Source organism: Condylura cristata, unplaced genomic scaffold (genome assembly GCF_000260355.1).
Source record: "Condylura cristata isolate star-nosed mole 26May11 unplaced genomic scaffold, ConCri1.0 scaffold00019, whole genome shotgun sequence".
Taxonomy (NCBI): Eukaryota; Metazoa; Chordata; class Mammalia; order Eulipotyphla; family Talpidae; genus Condylura; species Condylura cristata.
The window spans coordinates 32,962,957-32,981,201 of record NW_004567120.1 but is presented as its reverse complement, the minus strand read 5'-3'; the positions used below and the strand labels follow the sequence as shown (position 1 = coordinate 32,981,201).

At 43.4% G+C, this 18,245-nt stretch overlaps 1 protein-coding gene across 2 annotated transcripts in view; it reads right to left on the bottom strand.

Annotated features, from left to right (window-relative positions):
- LOC101620555 (protein DDX26B) overlaps nucleotides 1–3,687 on the bottom strand; it is a 54,082-nt gene extending 50,395 nt beyond the window's left edge. For both annotated transcript variants that reach the window (XM_012727026.1, XM_004685834.2), the window contains exons 1-2: nucleotides 3,399–3,687; nucleotides 3,180–3,257 (exon numbers count right to left, since the gene is read on the bottom strand). In XM_012727026.1, the coding sequence (XP_012582480.1) occupies nucleotides 3,180–3,257; nucleotides 3,399–3,509 (189 nt within the window). In that variant the 5' untranslated portion in view covers nucleotides 3,510–3,687. The remainder of the gene's footprint in view (nucleotides 1–3,179; nucleotides 3,258–3,398) is intronic.
- Between the last annotated feature and the right edge of the window lie 14,558 nt (nucleotides 3,688–18,245).

Genomic DNA, 18,245 nt, shown 5'->3' with positions numbered 1-18,245 from the left:
TTTTTGTGAGAAAAGATGAACAGTGGCCCTCCAATCTTAGAAAAACTGAAAATTACACATATTATCTGCAGAATAGTAAACTACAAATAAAATCCTATCAAGCATCATTTTGCTGAAAGGTCCTCCAACTCCTAATGAAGAGTGAAGTTTTAAGCAGGAACTGAGATGCCTGCTGACAATCAAAGACCCATTTGGTAATCAGTGTGATAGAAAACAGACATTTATGGCTCCCAGCTACTACCAAGGGAAAAACTAGTGTAAATTTTAAGAAAACTCACCAGATGTTCTAAAATGTCAGACCTAACAAAAATCACAAAAAAAAAAAAATAGTTACCACATGCTAAGGGCAGGCAGGCAGGAGGAGGTGGCTGAAGATATCCAGAAAAGGAAAACGCTACAAAGATATGGCATATCTTAGGTAATTCAGGTATAAGTGGCAAAATGACAAGAACAGCAGATTACTGACAATTTCTCAGCACATGTAGTTATCAGGCAAAACTATATAACCTTGGAAAAGCATAAAGACTAAGAAGATAGCTAAAGGCTGTAGTAATTAAAATTATTGCATAAAATATCTTTCCATACATGACCTACAAAAGAAAAAATATCAAACTCAACTTGGAAGCTTTTTTTTTTTTTACTTTAGGAAAAAATATAGCCTGTAAGAAGGCAAGATAAAGAGTTGACACGAAATTTCCACTAAAAAAAAAATCCAACTTTCCCCTCTGCTCACAGAACTATCCAGGGCCTTCTAAAAAAGCGTGGATCATTTACAGTCACTAAATTTTTAAGTATGAAGACTATGTGGCAACCTGGAATAATTCATACGTAAAATATGTGGAAAAGCAGAAGACAAAATAGCATGCACCCCTTGATTATAGTAATAGGTAAAAAGATGTAGTGATGGGAAAGATGGGATGAGGTTTTCTTTTTCCTTTTCAAAGATTCTATGTATATTGACAAGTGAGTTTTATAGCTCAAAAGTCCATTTGTAACTATGAGTCTTGGCATTCAAAAAAATTTTTTAATTAAGTTATTCCCTGAAAGACCAAAAAGAGAGAGAGAGAGAGACTGGTTTTTAGCCCATCCTTTTCACTACTCAAATTAAGGAGGACTTAATTTTTTAAAACTTGTATTAATTTACATATTTATTTACATTACTGTTCATTTTGAAGCCTTGTATAGGGCCCTCCGGGATGATGCAACGGGTTAAAGTGCAGCACTCCAAGCCAGCCACTTCAGGGCAAGTACCATCCCTGGCCCCCGGAGGTGACCCCCGGAGGTGACCCACATGGCACTGCAGAACCCTCCTGTCTCCCCGCTGCTCCCCTCAACAGTGTACTTCGTCAATCGGCCTGTTCTGCTCCCCACTCTGTCTCTGGTGAAGCCTCTCACTGCCCCTGCACCTCTGGCTGGTACCCCAGTTCTATATGTATAAGTAATCTTTTAAAAAAAAAAATACCAAAGGAGGACTTTAAATGACACCCTACAAGTGATGAGTTCTACCTGTATTAGTACTTAGAGAGTGCAGACATTCAGATCTGGGATGTTCAAACATTTGCTTTTTTATGTGGAAAAAAAAAAACCGGTCACACCCTTTTGGGAAACTGACATTTTAAGAATGCTTATGGCATTTTGAAAGCTGTCTACTTCGTTTTTCTAAATAGACAAATCAAAAACTGAAAACAAAGCATGGAAACCAGGGAAGTTTTAAGAGGAACCTATGAATCCAACTATTAGCCGAAATTACAAGTTACAAAATTAAAGCCTCTCTTTGGTCTGAAGGAACAGTTTGGCTACCTATAGGCGGCCTGTTCTCCCAGACACCTCTGGACTGAAGCTGATCACCACACGTGCAGACTGTCGCTATTAAGATAATTCGGGGGGTGGGAGTGGGGAGTGGGCGTCCAGCAAAAGACGACAAGGATTGTGGTAATATACATTTTAAATTGCAGTATGCAAGCTGCACTCTCACGGAAGTTGATTTAATGGGTTTAATTTTATCAGGTCACTGCAGGCAAAGCAGTTCTTTATCTTCTCACCATTAGGAACGAAAATTAACCGCCCCCCAGAGATGAAGTCCTCCATACATTTCTCCTGCGGGTCAGAATACTGTGGATCAAAGCGTGGAAGTTGACTATTATAACTGCGTGAGGTCGAAGACCTAGTCTACCTTCCTTTCTCCTGGATAAATCCCTACTTGGCTAACACAAATTTCATTTGAGATGTAAATAGGTAGGCTAGGTCCCTACCTGGTGATTTCCCACCCTGCATCTCCCCGCCCCACCCGTCTGGGCTTCCCGGAGTCTCTATTGAAACAGTAGCTAAAGGTAACTAACGGAGAGGGTTAACCTGGCCGACTCGGAAGACCAGAAAAAGAGTTCTCTGGGTCTGTGGGTTGGGAGGCTCGCTTGGCGGACAGATTTTCCACTGGGTGGGGGTGGGTACGCGGCTGCAGAAGTGCAAAAGCAGTAGGCTCGCCTCTGCAGGCGGGCGGCTGGCTCCGCCACGCTCTCAGCAGGAAGGGGAGGAGAGCAGAAGCAAGAGAACGACAAGAGACAGGCAAGAGCCGGAGGAAGGAAAGAGGGCGGGGCCAGCACCGGGGAGGAAGGCAGGGCCCAGTAAGGGCGGGGGGCGGGGCCAGCGCAGGCGAAGAAGGCGGGGCTAAGGGAGGAGCTGGGGCTCCAGGAAAGCCCGCGCGCCGGCCCCCAGCACCTCCGGGCGGAGTCGCAGACGCGGGCTGGCCCCTCTGCTGCTACCGCGCGTGGTGCGCCCCGAAGGGGTGGATCCGCCCCGTAGCCTCCCTCCGGGTCTCAGGCCCTCCTTCCCCTCCCCTCCCTCCTTTCCATCTCAGCAGCGCCCTCAGTCTCCCTCTCTGGCTCATACAAAAGCAAAATGTCCGCCATCTTCCGAGGCTGCTGCGGCCGTCGCCGCCACCAGCCTGGCAGTCCTGCGGCTTCTCCCCCGGGCTGCCGTTCCCTGACTCCCTCTCTCCGATCTCTGGCGCTGCAGCTAGAAGGAAGCCTCCGCCCGCACCGCTCTGCCCGCCCTCTGCGCCCCCCGCCCCCGCACGCCCCGCCAGGCGCCGCTGGACCACCTGGGGTGGGGGCGAGGGGTTAGCAGCCCCCGGCGACTGGCTCCCGCTTCCCGCCCGGCCCTCCCTCCGATGGCCCCTTTACCTTGAAGCAGTATGGGGGTTCGTCGTAGGTGACCAGCATGTACCTGTCTCCGCGGCTGGCCGGGTCCCGGGCGCGCAGCTGCGGGACGAGGGATGACGGAGGGGGCCGCGAAGGGAAGAAGGGAGAAGGGGGCGATACAAGCGTTACAGAAGCACCCAAATTCCCCACCACCCCCATCCCTCGGGACCTCTTCCCATCTCTCCCCTCCCCTCCCTTTACCTTCAAGAATAATTCCACAGCGCCTTTGGCAATGTCCAAATAGGAGGTGCCCAGGTCAGTGCGCTGGTTCATAGAGGCGGACGTGTCTATGAGGAACAGCAGGATGGGCATCTTCCCCCGCACCCTGGGCGCCGCTTCCCACTCTCCTGGCCCTCTTGCCCTCACTGCCGCGAACCGACACCTGAACCCTCAACTCTCGCAGAGCCAAGGCACAGGGAGCAAGAGGAAGAGGGGGAGACAGGACGGGACGGGACGGATGCAACTGCTCCGGGTCTCCTCTCTCTGCAGCCCCACCTCCTCTCCCTCCAAGGGAACTTGAAAGTGTGAGCGTGTGTAGCCCTCGGGGCCCTCCCCCTTCCTCTCCTGCCACCACTACTGCCGCCGCAGTCACAGGGACGACTGCCCAAGCATCCGTCCGCGCTCACTCAGGCGCTCGCCCCAGAATGAGAGCCGTCTCTGTTCACCGACACACAACTTCTGTCCGCTCACCTACCAGGGCACCATGTGACCAGAACCCACGCCATTGGCTGCCAATTATATGGTATTTGCATATTCATTAGATGACAGGCAAGGGGTGGGGCTTGGGCATGCCCTGGGAGTTGAAGTGTGAACCCAGGCAGGGTAAGGGGAAATGTTCAGGACCCTCTTTAGGATTCTCCTTTAAAGGACTTGGAAGCTGTTCGGATGCTTAGTGTAGCGTGGTTGGATTTTTTTTCTTGCTCTTCAAAGATGATGTGAAAGGAAGAGTGAGCCCGAGCAACAGTTGTACAGAAGCAGATGCTTGGACAGGCTGCACAGAAAATACTTTGCTAACTGCAATCGATCAATCCTGCCAGTGGCTAAGACCAAAACATTTCAGAAGCGGTAAATTTCTTTCCTGGCAAGATTACCCGCATTCCTTTAGATCCCTCCCCACTCTTGATCAGTATTCTCAAGTCAGTTGCTGGTCCTGCATTCCACATAGATCTACTTAGAGCGGAAACTAAAGCATAAACAGTTACCTAAACTAGACTTTTGTATGTACAAACTTCAGTTCCACTGAACTCTGAAGCATTGGCCGGCCTGTGATGATTCCACCACTGTTGTGTCTGTGCAGCTTTTACACGGGGGAGATTTACCACCCTAGATTCTGATTCAACTCACATTTATTGAGCACCTACGAAGTGCAAGGCACCTCTGTTAGCCTCGTTTAATCTTTGAAATGAAATGGCATTATATCAAACTTATAAAGGGAAGTGCAGCTGGGCGCATTAGGTTAACAATGAGCCCCTCTGTGGAGAGGCTCAATCAGTGACCAACCCCCGCTGGGCTGACTGCTCCCTATAAAACAACTTTTAAATTTGGAGGTGTGTGTCCCTAGCAGTATGCTATGCACAACAAGGAATCCTGAGCTTCAATGAGTTTACCGTTTCTCTGAAGACAAAGACTATGCATATATAATATGTTATAGATCCTTTGTGTTATATACACATTCAATAACATTTTCAGACTAATAAGATTTCAATAGAAGCCACATGACAGTAGATGATTTTGGAGCAAATAAGTGAAGCGAATGAAAAGTATGGAATGACAAAGAATGGAAGCAATGATTCTGAGATTTAAAAGTTCAGAAAATTTCATGAATGAGGTAGAAAGGGGAAAGAGAGGAATTCTGGGATGGAAGAAATGATTTGAACTAAAATTCAACCAGTTGTATTTTAGGTCAGTCTGGGAGGAGGGGAGATTAATGGCAAATAAAGATGGAAGAGACACTAGCAGTGTCTGCTTGCACTTGATACAAATATTATTAGAGCTAAGATGCTGCCGGTACAGGATTGGTTGGGGCCAGTTTGTTAGTTTTCTGTTATGGAACAAATCACCATAAATTCAGCAGCTTTAAGAGAGAATACATGTTTATTACCTCACAGTTTCCAGGAGTCAGAGGTCTGAGCACAGTATAGCTGGCTTCTCTGCTTAGTCTCACAAGGCTGCAATCAAAGGGTTGGCTGGCCTGTGTTTCCATTTGGAGGCTCAATTGGGAATCAGTCAGTTTCCAGATTCGTTCAGGTGGGAGGCAGAACTCATTTCCCAGGGCTGGCCACTAGCTAGAGGCAGCCCTCAAGCCAGCCAGCACTTGACGTTTCCTGACACAAGACCCCCTCCAAAGTGTGGTTGTTTGTTGCTTCAGGGCCAGAGGGAAATCTCTCACTCCAGTCTGACAAAATGGAACCCACAGAGTGTAACCTACTTAATTTTGAGTGTCATCCACTGCCTTTTCTACCACCTTTGCCATGTTCTCTTCCCTAGACACAAGTCACAGACTGCACCCACACTCAGGGATTTAACTCCATGGGGTAGAAGTCAAGGGGTATCTAAGAATTCTGCCTAATTCTGTCATTTCGTGGGAATGAGTTTACTGGAAACAAACTTGGCCTAGTTCACAGTTTTTGTTAAAGTCAAGTCCAAGAGATAATAGGCCACTTTCAGCCAACGGATAAATGCAAGGGGTGGATGGACTAGTTCTTTGGTTGAAGAAGTACAGGATTTCCTATTATATCTATTGTGAATATATATGAAACTATTTATGGGCTAGGACATTCACAATTTGTACATGTACATGCGTGTGTTTATGTAGAGAGAGAGTGAGAAAGATTGAGAAAGAATAAGCTCCAGTTCACGATGCTATTTTAAGATGACAAAAAAGAAAAACTTCTCTATACTTACCCAGACTTCTCTGCAATGAGTGTGCCTTTTATAAACATTAAGGATGTATTAAAAATTATACGAAGTATTCCAAAAATCTCTCCAAGGTGAATACTACTGAAACGATTTTTAAAAAATGATTTACTGGCATTAAGGAAGACAATTTTATCAGCAGAAAATAGATTATGTGAAAAAAAGAACATACATAGTATTCAAAACTGATATAGCTACATCATAGAAGCACAAAGGCTTCAGGAGCACAGCTCCGGAGGGGATGCAGGTCCCCAGGACAGCCCTCAGAATAGACGCCCCACTCAGGTGACTGCCTTGATGCATTCATTTAGATTTTCTCTAACAGAGCATGTTATTGATCCTTTTTGGCTTACACACACAGAGAACTGAAATGATGCAAATAAACATAAATCTGAAAAAATGTCAATGTGTTATTATAAAACAACAAAAGTGACAATGTACAATAAATCACCTTTAGGCAGATTTAGGGGTAAAACCCCTAAATTCAGAGTAAAACCACCTCCAACTCCTCAGCATGAAGCCTCTTTTCACTTGCTGGGAGAAAGTCAACCCTATATTACACTAGAGTGGGTATAGACCTCTTTATTGTGTGTCTTTGGCACTGGTCGATTCTAACATTCCCACCTCCCCCACACACACACACTCTTTCTCTACTGCAGAGCATCAGCCGTGTCATGTATAGGTTAACGCGGGCTTTGGATTGTGTCCCCTACTGGAAAGTCAACGCCTGGAGAGCAGGAAGGGCCTAGAACCAAAGCCTGGAGTGAAGTATTTACCCAATTAACGGTTGTTGAAAGAAATCATTGAATATTCTGCGGCTGCCCCTCTTTCATCGTCTTCCAGGGGCTCCTTTCCTTGGGTTCCTCAGCCTGCCTCGTTGCCCGCTGCTTGTCAGGCCCACCTGCACAGTGCCCTGGCCCTGGGCTGCAGGCCCCTTTCCACTAGAGCCCCAAGGTGCTCCTTCAGACCAAGTCCTGGAGCTGAGAACCCCTAGTGGGGCCCTGCAGTTTCCCTTTTATTCCACTCATGCTTCTTATGAAAAGGCTGTCCTTCGATTCTTCAGCCAAATCTGCAACTGCTTCCAAACTGCAGACCCACTTTCACTGCCATGTCTCTGGCCTGTTAACAGAATTCTTTTTTTCTCAGTGCAGCTCTATAACCTGCCCTTACCATCCTGTCTTCTTTCCAGTCTTCTCATGCATTTTAGACTGCTGCGTTCTTGAAATGGATTCTTCTCTGCCCCTCATGTTTCTGCTCTTCATCTCATTTCCTTTCGTTGGTAATCTCTAAATCAATTCACTCTAATGATTCGCCATTTCAGACCTTTCTGCCTCACGTCTGGGGTTACCAGCCATCTCTTGGGAAGGGATCCCACCAAGCACATCCGGAGGCCTTCATTGCCTTCAGGACACCTGGTAGCTCACACTTCATGTAATTGTCCATGGCGTAGTCCGCCGCCAATCCGCGGACCCTGTTTCCGTGAGGGCTGGTTTGACTTCCGACTTTCAAAGATCTGTCGCCTTTCACCTTTAAGCAGGCCCTAATCACCAAGTCTTGAAAAAGACCTTACCTAACTTAATTGCTACTACAGCTCCCCACTCCCACTTTCCCAGCTCGGGGGAGTGCACTTTCACAGCTGGATTTTCTACCCACCAGGCTCTCCTCAAACCCATGCAACCTGGTTTCTCTCCTCAACACTCTTTGGAAACCGCTCTGAGGTTTCCAGGGGCCAGTATCTGGCCAAATCTAATGACCTGTTCTATATTTTTCTTGGTTGACTGAAGAGCCATTTCCCATTCGCCTTTATGAGCTGCCCCTCCCCCACTACCTGGCCTTTCATCACCTGCCACTTCTGGCAGCTTCCTAACCCTTGGACTATTTGCTTTCAGCTTCTCTGACTTAATCTCTGTCTCAGTGCCCACCCCCAGCCACTCCCACAAAGGATTTTGTTATTTCCACGGTCTTTGTTCATTTAGTCAATCTTTCTTTTAGCCAAATATTTCTCTGGTGGACCTTCTGTGTGACAAGCAATGAAAACAAATAGATTTTATAGTTTATATGCCTGGTTAGCAAGAGTAAGCTCTACATAAACATTGAATAAAAGCAAGAATAGATACACTCTATGACCTTGTAGATTACATTCTAGCGGAGAAAATTATCGAGGGAGTAGAAGTGACGTTAGGCTAAGTGCTGAGAGAGGGGAATACATGGGGTTAGGGGAGCAATGAGAGTGAGGAACTAGAGGCGTGAAGAGGGCAGAGATACAGAAAAATGGAAATGTAGACACTGGCCAGATGAGAGGGAGATGGTGGGGTGAGGAATGGTGCAGGGGAGAAGGCAGAGTGTTCAGACAGGAATGCTGAGGTGGGTAAGACAGAAAAATAGATGGAAAGAGACCCAAGAGAAGAAAAGCAAAGTTTCCTATTTCGGGAGCATGGGAGACTGGGAACAGGGAATAGGATGGGAGAGGACGCTAGAGCTGTGCTTGGGGTAGTGAGACAGAGCCATGCGGGGCTACGAGTCTTGCTAAGGAGCTGGAGCTTATTTATTTATTATTTTCAGTAAACTTCAGTTTTTATAGTAGTTTTAAATTTACCAAAAGAAAAGTGTGGCCCTCCCTGGTGGCACAGCGGGTTAAAGTGCAGCACTAAGAAGCTTAAGCCACTTCCGCATGAGTTCGATTCCCGCCTGCCCCGGAGGGGACCCCATGGTGCGGCAGACCTCCCCTGACCCGCCCGCTGCTCCCCTCAGCAGTGTACTTCGTTGATCTGCCTGTTCTGCTCCCCACTCTGTCCCTGGTGAATCCTCTCACCCTCCACATCTGTGGCCTGTACCCCAGTTTTGTATGAGTAAATAAATAAATCTTAAAAAATAAATAAATAAATAAATAAATAAAATAAAAGTGTGTGTGTGGCTCATAGCAGGAGTATAATGGACCAGGCGAGAAAATAACAAAAACAATGGACAACCATATACCAGAGACATTCTGTGGGGGTGGAGTGGGGAATGGGATCAAAAACGGGAGGGGGGAAAGGGAGGGAAATGCACGGGTCTATGGTGGTGGCACACGGGTGATTTGGTGATGGGAAACCCGCGGGGATTACAATCGAGATGAAAAAAAAAATGTGCAAAATGATGTAAAAATAAACTTTGTAATAAATAAAAAAAAATAAAAATTAAAAAAAAAAAGTGTGTGTGTGGGGGGGGAGAGACAGTTCCCACACACCTATACCCAGTTTCTACTATTAGTAATATCTGCTGTTCCTATGGCACATTTGTTACAATTAATGAACCAATATTGATAAAGTGTCACTAGTATCCATACCTTATACAGATTTTCATTTCACTTACTATTTATCTTCCGGGATGCCACATCATGCTTAGTCATCATGTCTAATTGGGCTTCTGTTGACTCTGACAGTTTTTCAGATTTTACTTGTTTCTTTGCTTTTTAAAAATGTTATTTATTGTTAGTGATGTATCGTTGTCTTACATCCTTGCTAGTGTTTGACAGTATAGGCCCCTTGGTGAAGTCACTGTAGTCCTCCCACCACTGAAGCAGTCATAGTTCACCAGTCCAGAGTGCTTGCCCCTCCCACTTAGCAGCAGCCCTCGCCCCCCCCCGCCCCCCCCCCTTAAAGCCACAGGCCTATGGTCAGCTTTCAAGGTTTGGCTTTACCTTCTTTGACCCTTTGTGTGGTTTCTCTATAGTCCTTCTAAAAGTGAGACCATTTGGTATTTACCTTTCTCTTTCTGGCTTATCTCTTAACATCATCTCTTCCAGCTCCATTCATGTTGCTGCAAGTGGCATGAATTTATCTTTTTGGATCGTTGACTGGCATTCCATTGTGACTATATTACCACCTCTTGATCCACAGACTTGGGGTTTGACCTGGGAGCAGTGGGGAACCACTGAAGGACTCTCAGCAGATGGTGTTTTGAGAATGTCATTCATGGAGAATGAGTTGATGAGAGCAAAAATGGAATCTGGAAGGCAAGTTAGGGGTAATTTCTATATTCTAAGTGTACTTAATTGCAGTGCTAAGAAGGGATGGGGAGAAATGCTTGGGTGCCAGGGACCTTTAGTTAGGACAGTCAGATTTTAACCACTGACTGAACGTGGGATGTGAGGAAAAGGGAGCAGTTCAGGAGATCAGCAGAGATAGGGGGCAAAGAAAGAGATGCACTTAGGGAAGGGTCATTCAACAAGTGTTTATCAAACAGCTACTGTGTGTCAGTCATGCTAGGAGGGAGATACGTACCTGTTGGTGAACAAGACAGGGCAAAACCACTGCCCTTTAGGGCAGCAAATAAATAGACATTTAGTAACTGCCTAGTGTGTCAGTGGGTGATGAATGCTAGAGGCAAAAATAAGCAGGGCATAGGGACAGTCTGTGTGCCAGAGGACAAGGTGAGTCAGAGTCTCCCATGGGACACCAAGTAGAAATAACTAGGAGGCCAGCTGAGGAAAGTAGCAAATCAGCTTCAGAGCAGGGGAGAAGCTTCTCAGGGTGATGTAGGGGGGATATACTAGAGCTGGGAGTGAGTGCTTCATTTCTCAAGCACTGTGAGGGCACTTTGCACCCCTTACCTCAGAATGACAGTCCCTTAGTAAGGCCTACTATATTTCTTCCCATTGTTGCCAGAGAAGACTGAGGCCTCTCAGCTAGTCAACTCCTTAACCCCACAGCCCAAGCTCTCTTTTCCAGATCTGCAGGAACATTATCAGAAGAAGAGGATATGTGTGGTGTATGTGTGTGTGTGGGGGGGGGGTCACCTGAGAGCCCAGACATCCATTAGGAACAGCCCAACAAGGAAGCAGGTGCAGAGGGGCCAGAAGAGAGAGGAGGGCATCAGTGTACCACCAGCTCCAGCAGGACCACAGACCAGGAAACAACCCTCACATTCCCCAAAGCATTGACCTTGGGTAAATCCTCTAGTGGGCTTGTGTGGTGCCTGGGTTTACTGTAGACTGCCTATTGACCTCTGTTGATTTACCTGTGTCAAGGGAACCTTCTTTCTGAAACCTGAGAGAGAGGATGGCTGTGAGAGTTGGTGCTGAAGGGTCGTGGCCAGAGAATAGAGGTGAGCACCCCAAGAAGAAACCTGGGACATCTGAGATCCAAACATCTGCTATTCATACCTGGCACAAGGCCTGGTGCAATCCTTTGTACCTGCTCCCTTCTGTCCTAGGCCTGGACGTAGCAAGTAGCATAGCTATTTATAGACCTGGTTATGCTGAGATTTTCTGAAACCGAAAGATAAAAAGAAAAACAAACTGGTGATGAGATTTGGCACAGGGCAGCCCCAGCCAAGCTCCCCAGTAGGTTTTGCCACTTGAGCAACTTTCTGTCACATCAGGGCATAGGGTCCTGTGCTGAGTTTCCTGCTTCATATCTTCTGTGGTGTCCTCTCTTTCCATCTCAGCGCCCTGAGGTGACTGCCCCATATCCCCCTAGTATGGAATAGTCAGACACTGACAAGGTAAGAGCATCCTCATTCTGAATGCAGAATTCCACTGGTAACGTCCCACCCAGAGAGTGTGAGACACAGTGGCGGTAGGTCACCACCAGCTTCAACCTCTCCTGCTCCCTGAAGCTTGGAATCCTGAGTCTCTCTCCTCCTGCACATACACCAGACTTGTGGGTTTTTTCCTCATAGATCTGCCTCAGATTCACCTCAGTCCTTCCCCTTGGTGAAGGCCCTTCCCTCTGACATGCCTTCAGTTTCCCTGTTAACCTCTAGGGAAGATTAGTTCTGTAAAACATTCTTCAGCAGCTCTTACACGAAGCCATTTCCACTAATACAGAAAAGAACTGTTTTCTCTCCTGTTAAAGAAAGGATTTCATAATTCTTGCCTTTTTTTTTTTCTTGAGGCTACTTGAAAAAAAACTTGACAACATTTAAACCATGTTAGTACATGTCCATCGAAATGTTACAATAATAGAGCTGTACTTCCGCTTGTACTTAGGCATAGCAAGAACTCCTGCAGCTGCATGACTTGTCATAAATCACTCCATTTGTCTCAAATGTATCATTAGTTTCTCCAGTTTCCTTCCCTACTACATCAGTGTGGAAGAGCTTCTGACAGCAGAGTTAGCTGTCCTTGCACCGCCACCTCTGAAGTGCCTTACTTGGTCTTGGATCACCAGGTATTTACTTGGGCCTGCTCTGCTTGGCACTCTGCTAACTGCCAGGGGCAAGAAGATGAGCAGGACATGCTTCCTGCTTTGGTGAGCTTCTACTCCCCAGGGGAAGGTTGGTTATATAAACTACTTTCAGCACAATTTGGTAAATTCACAGATAGAGAGAGTTGCAAGGGGTTCCTTCCAAATGCAGAATGAGAGGCTGTAGCTAGCTGGTTATCAGCAAAGACTCCTGGGGGAGGTGATAACAGTGAAGAAAAAGAGAGGTCATTGTACCCCAAGATAAAGCACTTGTAGGAGACACAGTCATCTGAGGCCTTGAAACAGATTCACGAGCCTGATGATGATCCTGTTGGTGCTCTTTGCAAGGCCATTGAAGTCATCTCTAGCTGCTATGAGTGTGAGCTACATTTTCATGCCCCCCACATTTTTCTGGAAAATTGTCCTCAGAAATGAGAGCTGCCTTGGCCCAAAGTTAGGCACCAACCCACCTGGGCAGCCTGCCCGTCTCCCCTCCCCCAACCTGCAGCCAATGATAGATCGACACAGCTCCCTTGCCTCAGGATGGGATCACCTTGTGATGTCATTCATGTTTCACAGCTTTAGGGGTCCAGCCAAAGTTACAAATAAGACCACGTTCTTCCTGGGTCCATTCCCTGCCTAACCTGCTCCCTTCGCTCCTTTTCCCGGGAGCTGTCTCAGACAAGTGCAAAGACCTGGATCCTTGTCTCAGGCTCTGCTTCTTAGGAATCAGACCCAAGATAATATGTTTGATTTAGTTCTAGAAATGTGGCATGCCTTATCCACCCATGCATTGCTTCACAAGGGGGATATGTTCTGAGAAATGTGTCATGAGGCCATTTCTTCATGCAAATGTCACACAGTTGTAATTACACAAAGCTAGGCGACATAGGTAGCCTTTTAAAAGAGGGGGGAAATGAAAACTTTCTATCGTGTGGACATTTCATAGATGGAAAAATTTTGCATTATGTGCAGTCTGTAATTTACTGAAATGTGGTTATATGGTACATGACTGTATTTAAGGTTTGAGTGAGGGAACAATTGGAAGATTAAGCCTAAGAGTTAGACAAGAACCAGACTATAGAGAACCTTAAAAAATATTTGGGTCTTTTTTTTTAACCTTTATATTAGGACTTTATATGTTGAGCTTTTTATATTAAATACTAAAACACTAGTCCTCAAATCATGTTATCTATCTTTAATGTAGCCTCCCCACCTTTAGTGACTTATTCATATAGGTTAACAAATTGGGGGCTACTGGTTTCTTAGTAAAGGCAAATCATAGTCTAATTCATCTTAGGAAATGATGTAGTGTGAGAGATCTTATTTTCCAAGCATGACCACGCTTATATATTTGTCTCACTTACATAGTCTTACTAACATTCTTCCCATTGGGAAATGGGGTCTATGCTTCTGACCTTGAATGTGGGGGCAGGGCTTGTAACTGCAATGGTAAATAGCATGCAATAGAAGCATGCAATAGAAGCAATTGCTGGCAAGTTCATAAAGGGAAATATGGCTTCCAACTGGGTCTCTCTCTCTCTCTCTTTCTAGGTCTATGTCAGGATGCTCATTCTTAAAAACCAGCCACAAGGCCATATGAGGAAGCCACGTATTGGCGCTCTGGTCAACATCCCCAATTAGGCCGCCAGCTTACACCAGCATCAATCATCACATAAGTGAAAGAGCTATCAGATGATTTCAGCTCTGAGCTTTCAAATCTTCCAGCTGAGGGGGGACATCAAGAAGCAGAAACAGGTTTTCCCTTCTGTGCCTAGTCTGAAGTCTCAACCCATAGAAACAATACATAATTGTTATTTGAAGCAACTAGGTTTTGTATTCATGTATTGTGTACTAGTAGATAATCAACACATATTTCTAGACTCTGAGGTTATGATTTCCCCTTCAAAATTAGCCCCTCTGACTTCCCTACCCAAGGTAATGGTATCTCCAAGTTCTTTCAGTGACTGAGCTATTTTCAACTCATCCTTAACTCTCCACTTACATATAATTACTTGTAAGGTCCGATAGATTCTCCTTTGTACAGTGTCTCTGCCCTCTATCCATTTCCTTAGCACTTGTTTCTCAACAGAACCAACTTTCACAAGAACACATCTTCCAGATGGATATACATATGTACATGTAAATATTCTGGAATATATATTCTCAGTAAGTATGTATTCTAATATTTATATTTATAGTCATAATAATTTCTATTTAATTGTAACAAGTTCAGATTTATTATAACAGATGTGTAAAAATTTGAGTGTCTAACTCACAAGAAGTCATGAATGTTAACATTTGCTATGTTATATTCCAGACCTGTTTCTAGGTGTACATGTCTATGTGTGGTGTGTATGAGGATATATCACACATATATGTCCATGTACAATAGAAACATTTAAGAAATCTCCCAAAAATAGGATCACAGTACATATGAAGATTTTGAAGATTTATTTATTTATGCACACAGAACTGGGGTACAGGTCAAAGGTTCAGGGGTGGTGAGGCTTCACCAGAGACAGGGTGGGGAGCAGAACAGGCAGATTGTCGAGGTAGACTGCTGAAGGGAGCAGCGGGTGGGTTAGAAGAGGTCTGCAGTGCCATGTGGATCACCTCCAGGGCGGGGATCGAACTCATGCTGAAGTGGCTTTAGCTTCTTAGTGCTGTGTTTTAACCCGCTGCGCCACCAGGGATGGCCCTCAATTTTATTTTTTAAGCTAACTTTATTTCCTGGTTATTATTTCTTGATAGTACATGCAGATCTACCTCATCCATTTAAAAAATAGCATTATAATATTGCACTGTAATTTAGCCATTTCCTTATTGAAAAATGTTTGACTATTTCTACATTTCGTTAACAAATAATGATGCAATGAGTATTGTGAAAATATCTATATACACTTATGCCATATTTATAGATTAGAGTTCTAGAAATGGAAACAGTGGATCATAGGGTGTGGACAATTTAAATATTAATAAGGAGTGTAAAATTGTCTTAATGTGATTGCATCGGTTTTTACCCTCATCCAAATTCCCACATTCTAGCCAAATCAGGGTACCATTAATCTTTTTTTTAATTTTTGCCAAGCCAAAAGGCAAAAATGCCACTGCAATATTGTTTTAATTTATATTTATGTAATTAAAGCAGTTGAGCAGACTTTCATAAGTCTATGGGCCACTTACTTCCTCTCCCAAGGATTGACTCATATCCTTTATCCAATTTCCTATTAAATTTTGAATATTTCTTAAGATTCTCTATGAGTTTTTTAATAGTGTGACTATTATTTCTGTTGTGTTGTAATGATTTAATCCAATCTGTTAAGACATGTTTTAACTTTGTTAATGGTGTCAATTAAAAGTTTTAACTTTTTTGCTGTCAAGTTTGATTGCATATTCTTTATGGTTTCCGGGTTTCTTGTCATGGTTTAAGGAACTCTCCCTAATGCATAGTTATAAAAATGTTTTATATTTTTCCTAGTATAGTTACCGGTTTATCTTTTTAAATGTTTAAATCTTTATTACAAAGGCAAAAAAAAAAAAAAGCCACATTAGTAACATAATGGATTCTGACTTAAGTCTCTCCGAAGGGTACTGATTAAGTAAATTATAGCATATACATTAGTGAAGTGACATATAGTCATTAAGACAAATAAAGTACAACTTTAAAGAACTGACATGAAAAGATGTTTACCATATTAAATGACAAAAACAGAAGGTATTTTATTATTCCATTCTTGGACGAATGCATCATATGTCTGGAAGAACACACATCACAGCTTTAACAGAAGTTCTTTCTGGGAAGTAGGTGACCTATGGAGAAGTTTATTTTTTTTCTTTAATGTTAATTACTTTTTAATGTTGTTAGGAGAGACATTTTCCATTTTGAAAAGCACTGCATGAATGATGTGTTAGAACTGTGCTACACATGGATAAAAGGGGGGAAAAAGGACAACATGGAGGAAACAATGAAAAAGCAGTTAAAAATCTACTACTGATATCCATTCACATCTGTTAAATGTGGGAACCGACCACAGAGACATAACTAGAGTTAACATCAAATGGACTTCACAAATACACAGTCCACTTTCCATTGTTTAACATAACTCAAATATAAGAACACCTAATTGCTCTTTGGAAAACATGTGTGGTAAATTGAAATTCTGATTTAATTAACTCCATTCTATTAAGTTGCTGAAACAATGAGACATTTCAAAAAATAACATAATTTTCAATTAAAAGTGAAAAAACCTTTGGCGGTTTCCCATCACCTAAAACTGTGTTTCCCAAATGTAATTGCACCTCAGAATTACTCCAGATAATGTTAAAAAACAGATCTTAGGTTACAAACCAGACCTGAGTGTGAGTATAAGCCAGAATCCAAATCCTCCCCAAAGCTCTAGAATTCTGGTGTTTTTTGTTGTTGTTGTTGCTGTTAGATCAAATTTATAATATTTTATTTAGGTATAACTGACATAATACCCTTATATTAGTTTCAGTTGTACAACATGAATTGACATTTGAAAACAGTGCAAAATGATAACTACAGTAACTCTAACATCAGTAATCTCACATAGTGACAGAATTTTTTTTATTTCCCGTATTTACAAAATTTCTCTGAGAACTTTTAAGATATGTTCTCAGCAACTTGCAAAAATGTGACACAGTATTAATTATATTCATCAGGCTATGTGCATTACTTCTATATCACATAATTATTTCATAACTAGATGCTTGTACCAAATTCATGCTTTTTCCTGCATTCACAGTTTTCAATATTATGTGTATTATTGTCAGGTTGGGTTAATAGATGGTGCTGTGGAAACCATGAAAAAGAAAAGAAATATTGCATAGTTTACTTTACAATTGTATTATTCATGTGAATGTGTTGTTTATCAAAGTTATCCCCAAAAATGCCTGTTCAAATACATTAGCACATACCCTAATTTGTAATAGAATAATGTCAAAATTAAATCTTTGTGGATTCTCTAATATATTCTTAGCGTAGTGACACAGAAAAAGAGGGGAAAATGAAAGAAAATGAAATTTTTTTTTATGCTGTGGACAGTTCATAGATTGAAAATTTTTGCATGATGAGTTTTTTTTTTTTAGAATGATGAGTAAAATGTTTAAGAGAAACTGTTCATCTATTGCTACTTGGCTTCTCTTCCACCAGAATGATTTCTGAAAGCTGTGCAGAGGAAGGATTTTTATGTTCAACCATTTACACTCTCAGATCATTATATTTCTGTACGCTGAGGACAAGCCAGAGACTATAACTGATGAAAGACCACTGCCAAGAACAGGAATAAACCCACCTCGAGAAGTAATAATACAGTATTAAAATAATGCAGTATTAAAAGATCTCAGAGTAGCTAGAAGTGCTGTCTTTGATTAGGGTGCTTCCATATAGTTGTACAGCACCAGCAGGTTTGGAAAGGTCTTTTAGCAATTTTAGTCATCAGAATCCAGTTTTAAACAAATTGCCTCCTTATTGAGGTAGCATTGGTTTACACTTTATATGACTTGGAGAATTGGGTCCCACCTCATCAGATGTATGTTACTGCCCCATCTCCACATCGAACCACCATAATCCTTTAAGCCACTGGGCCTCCTCCCAGCTATGTCCCCTCGTCCACCTTTCCTCCCCCTCTAGAAGCCTCAATTCTGCAGTCATATTTCTAGGGCTTGTTTTGGTTTAATTTTGTTAGCTCCTTTTCCTCTATATTCCACATATGAATGAAATAATCTAGTGTTCGTTTTTCTCCTTCCGTCTTATTTCACTCAGCATACTCCCCTCCAGTTCTACCTATGTTGTTGCACATGACAAGAATTCACCTTTTTTCTTTTTTAAAAAGGATTTATTTATTTATTCATACAGAATTGGGTTACAGGCCAGAGGTGCAGGGGCGGTGAGAGGATTCACCAGAGACAGAGTGGAGAGCAGAACAGGCCAACTGATGAA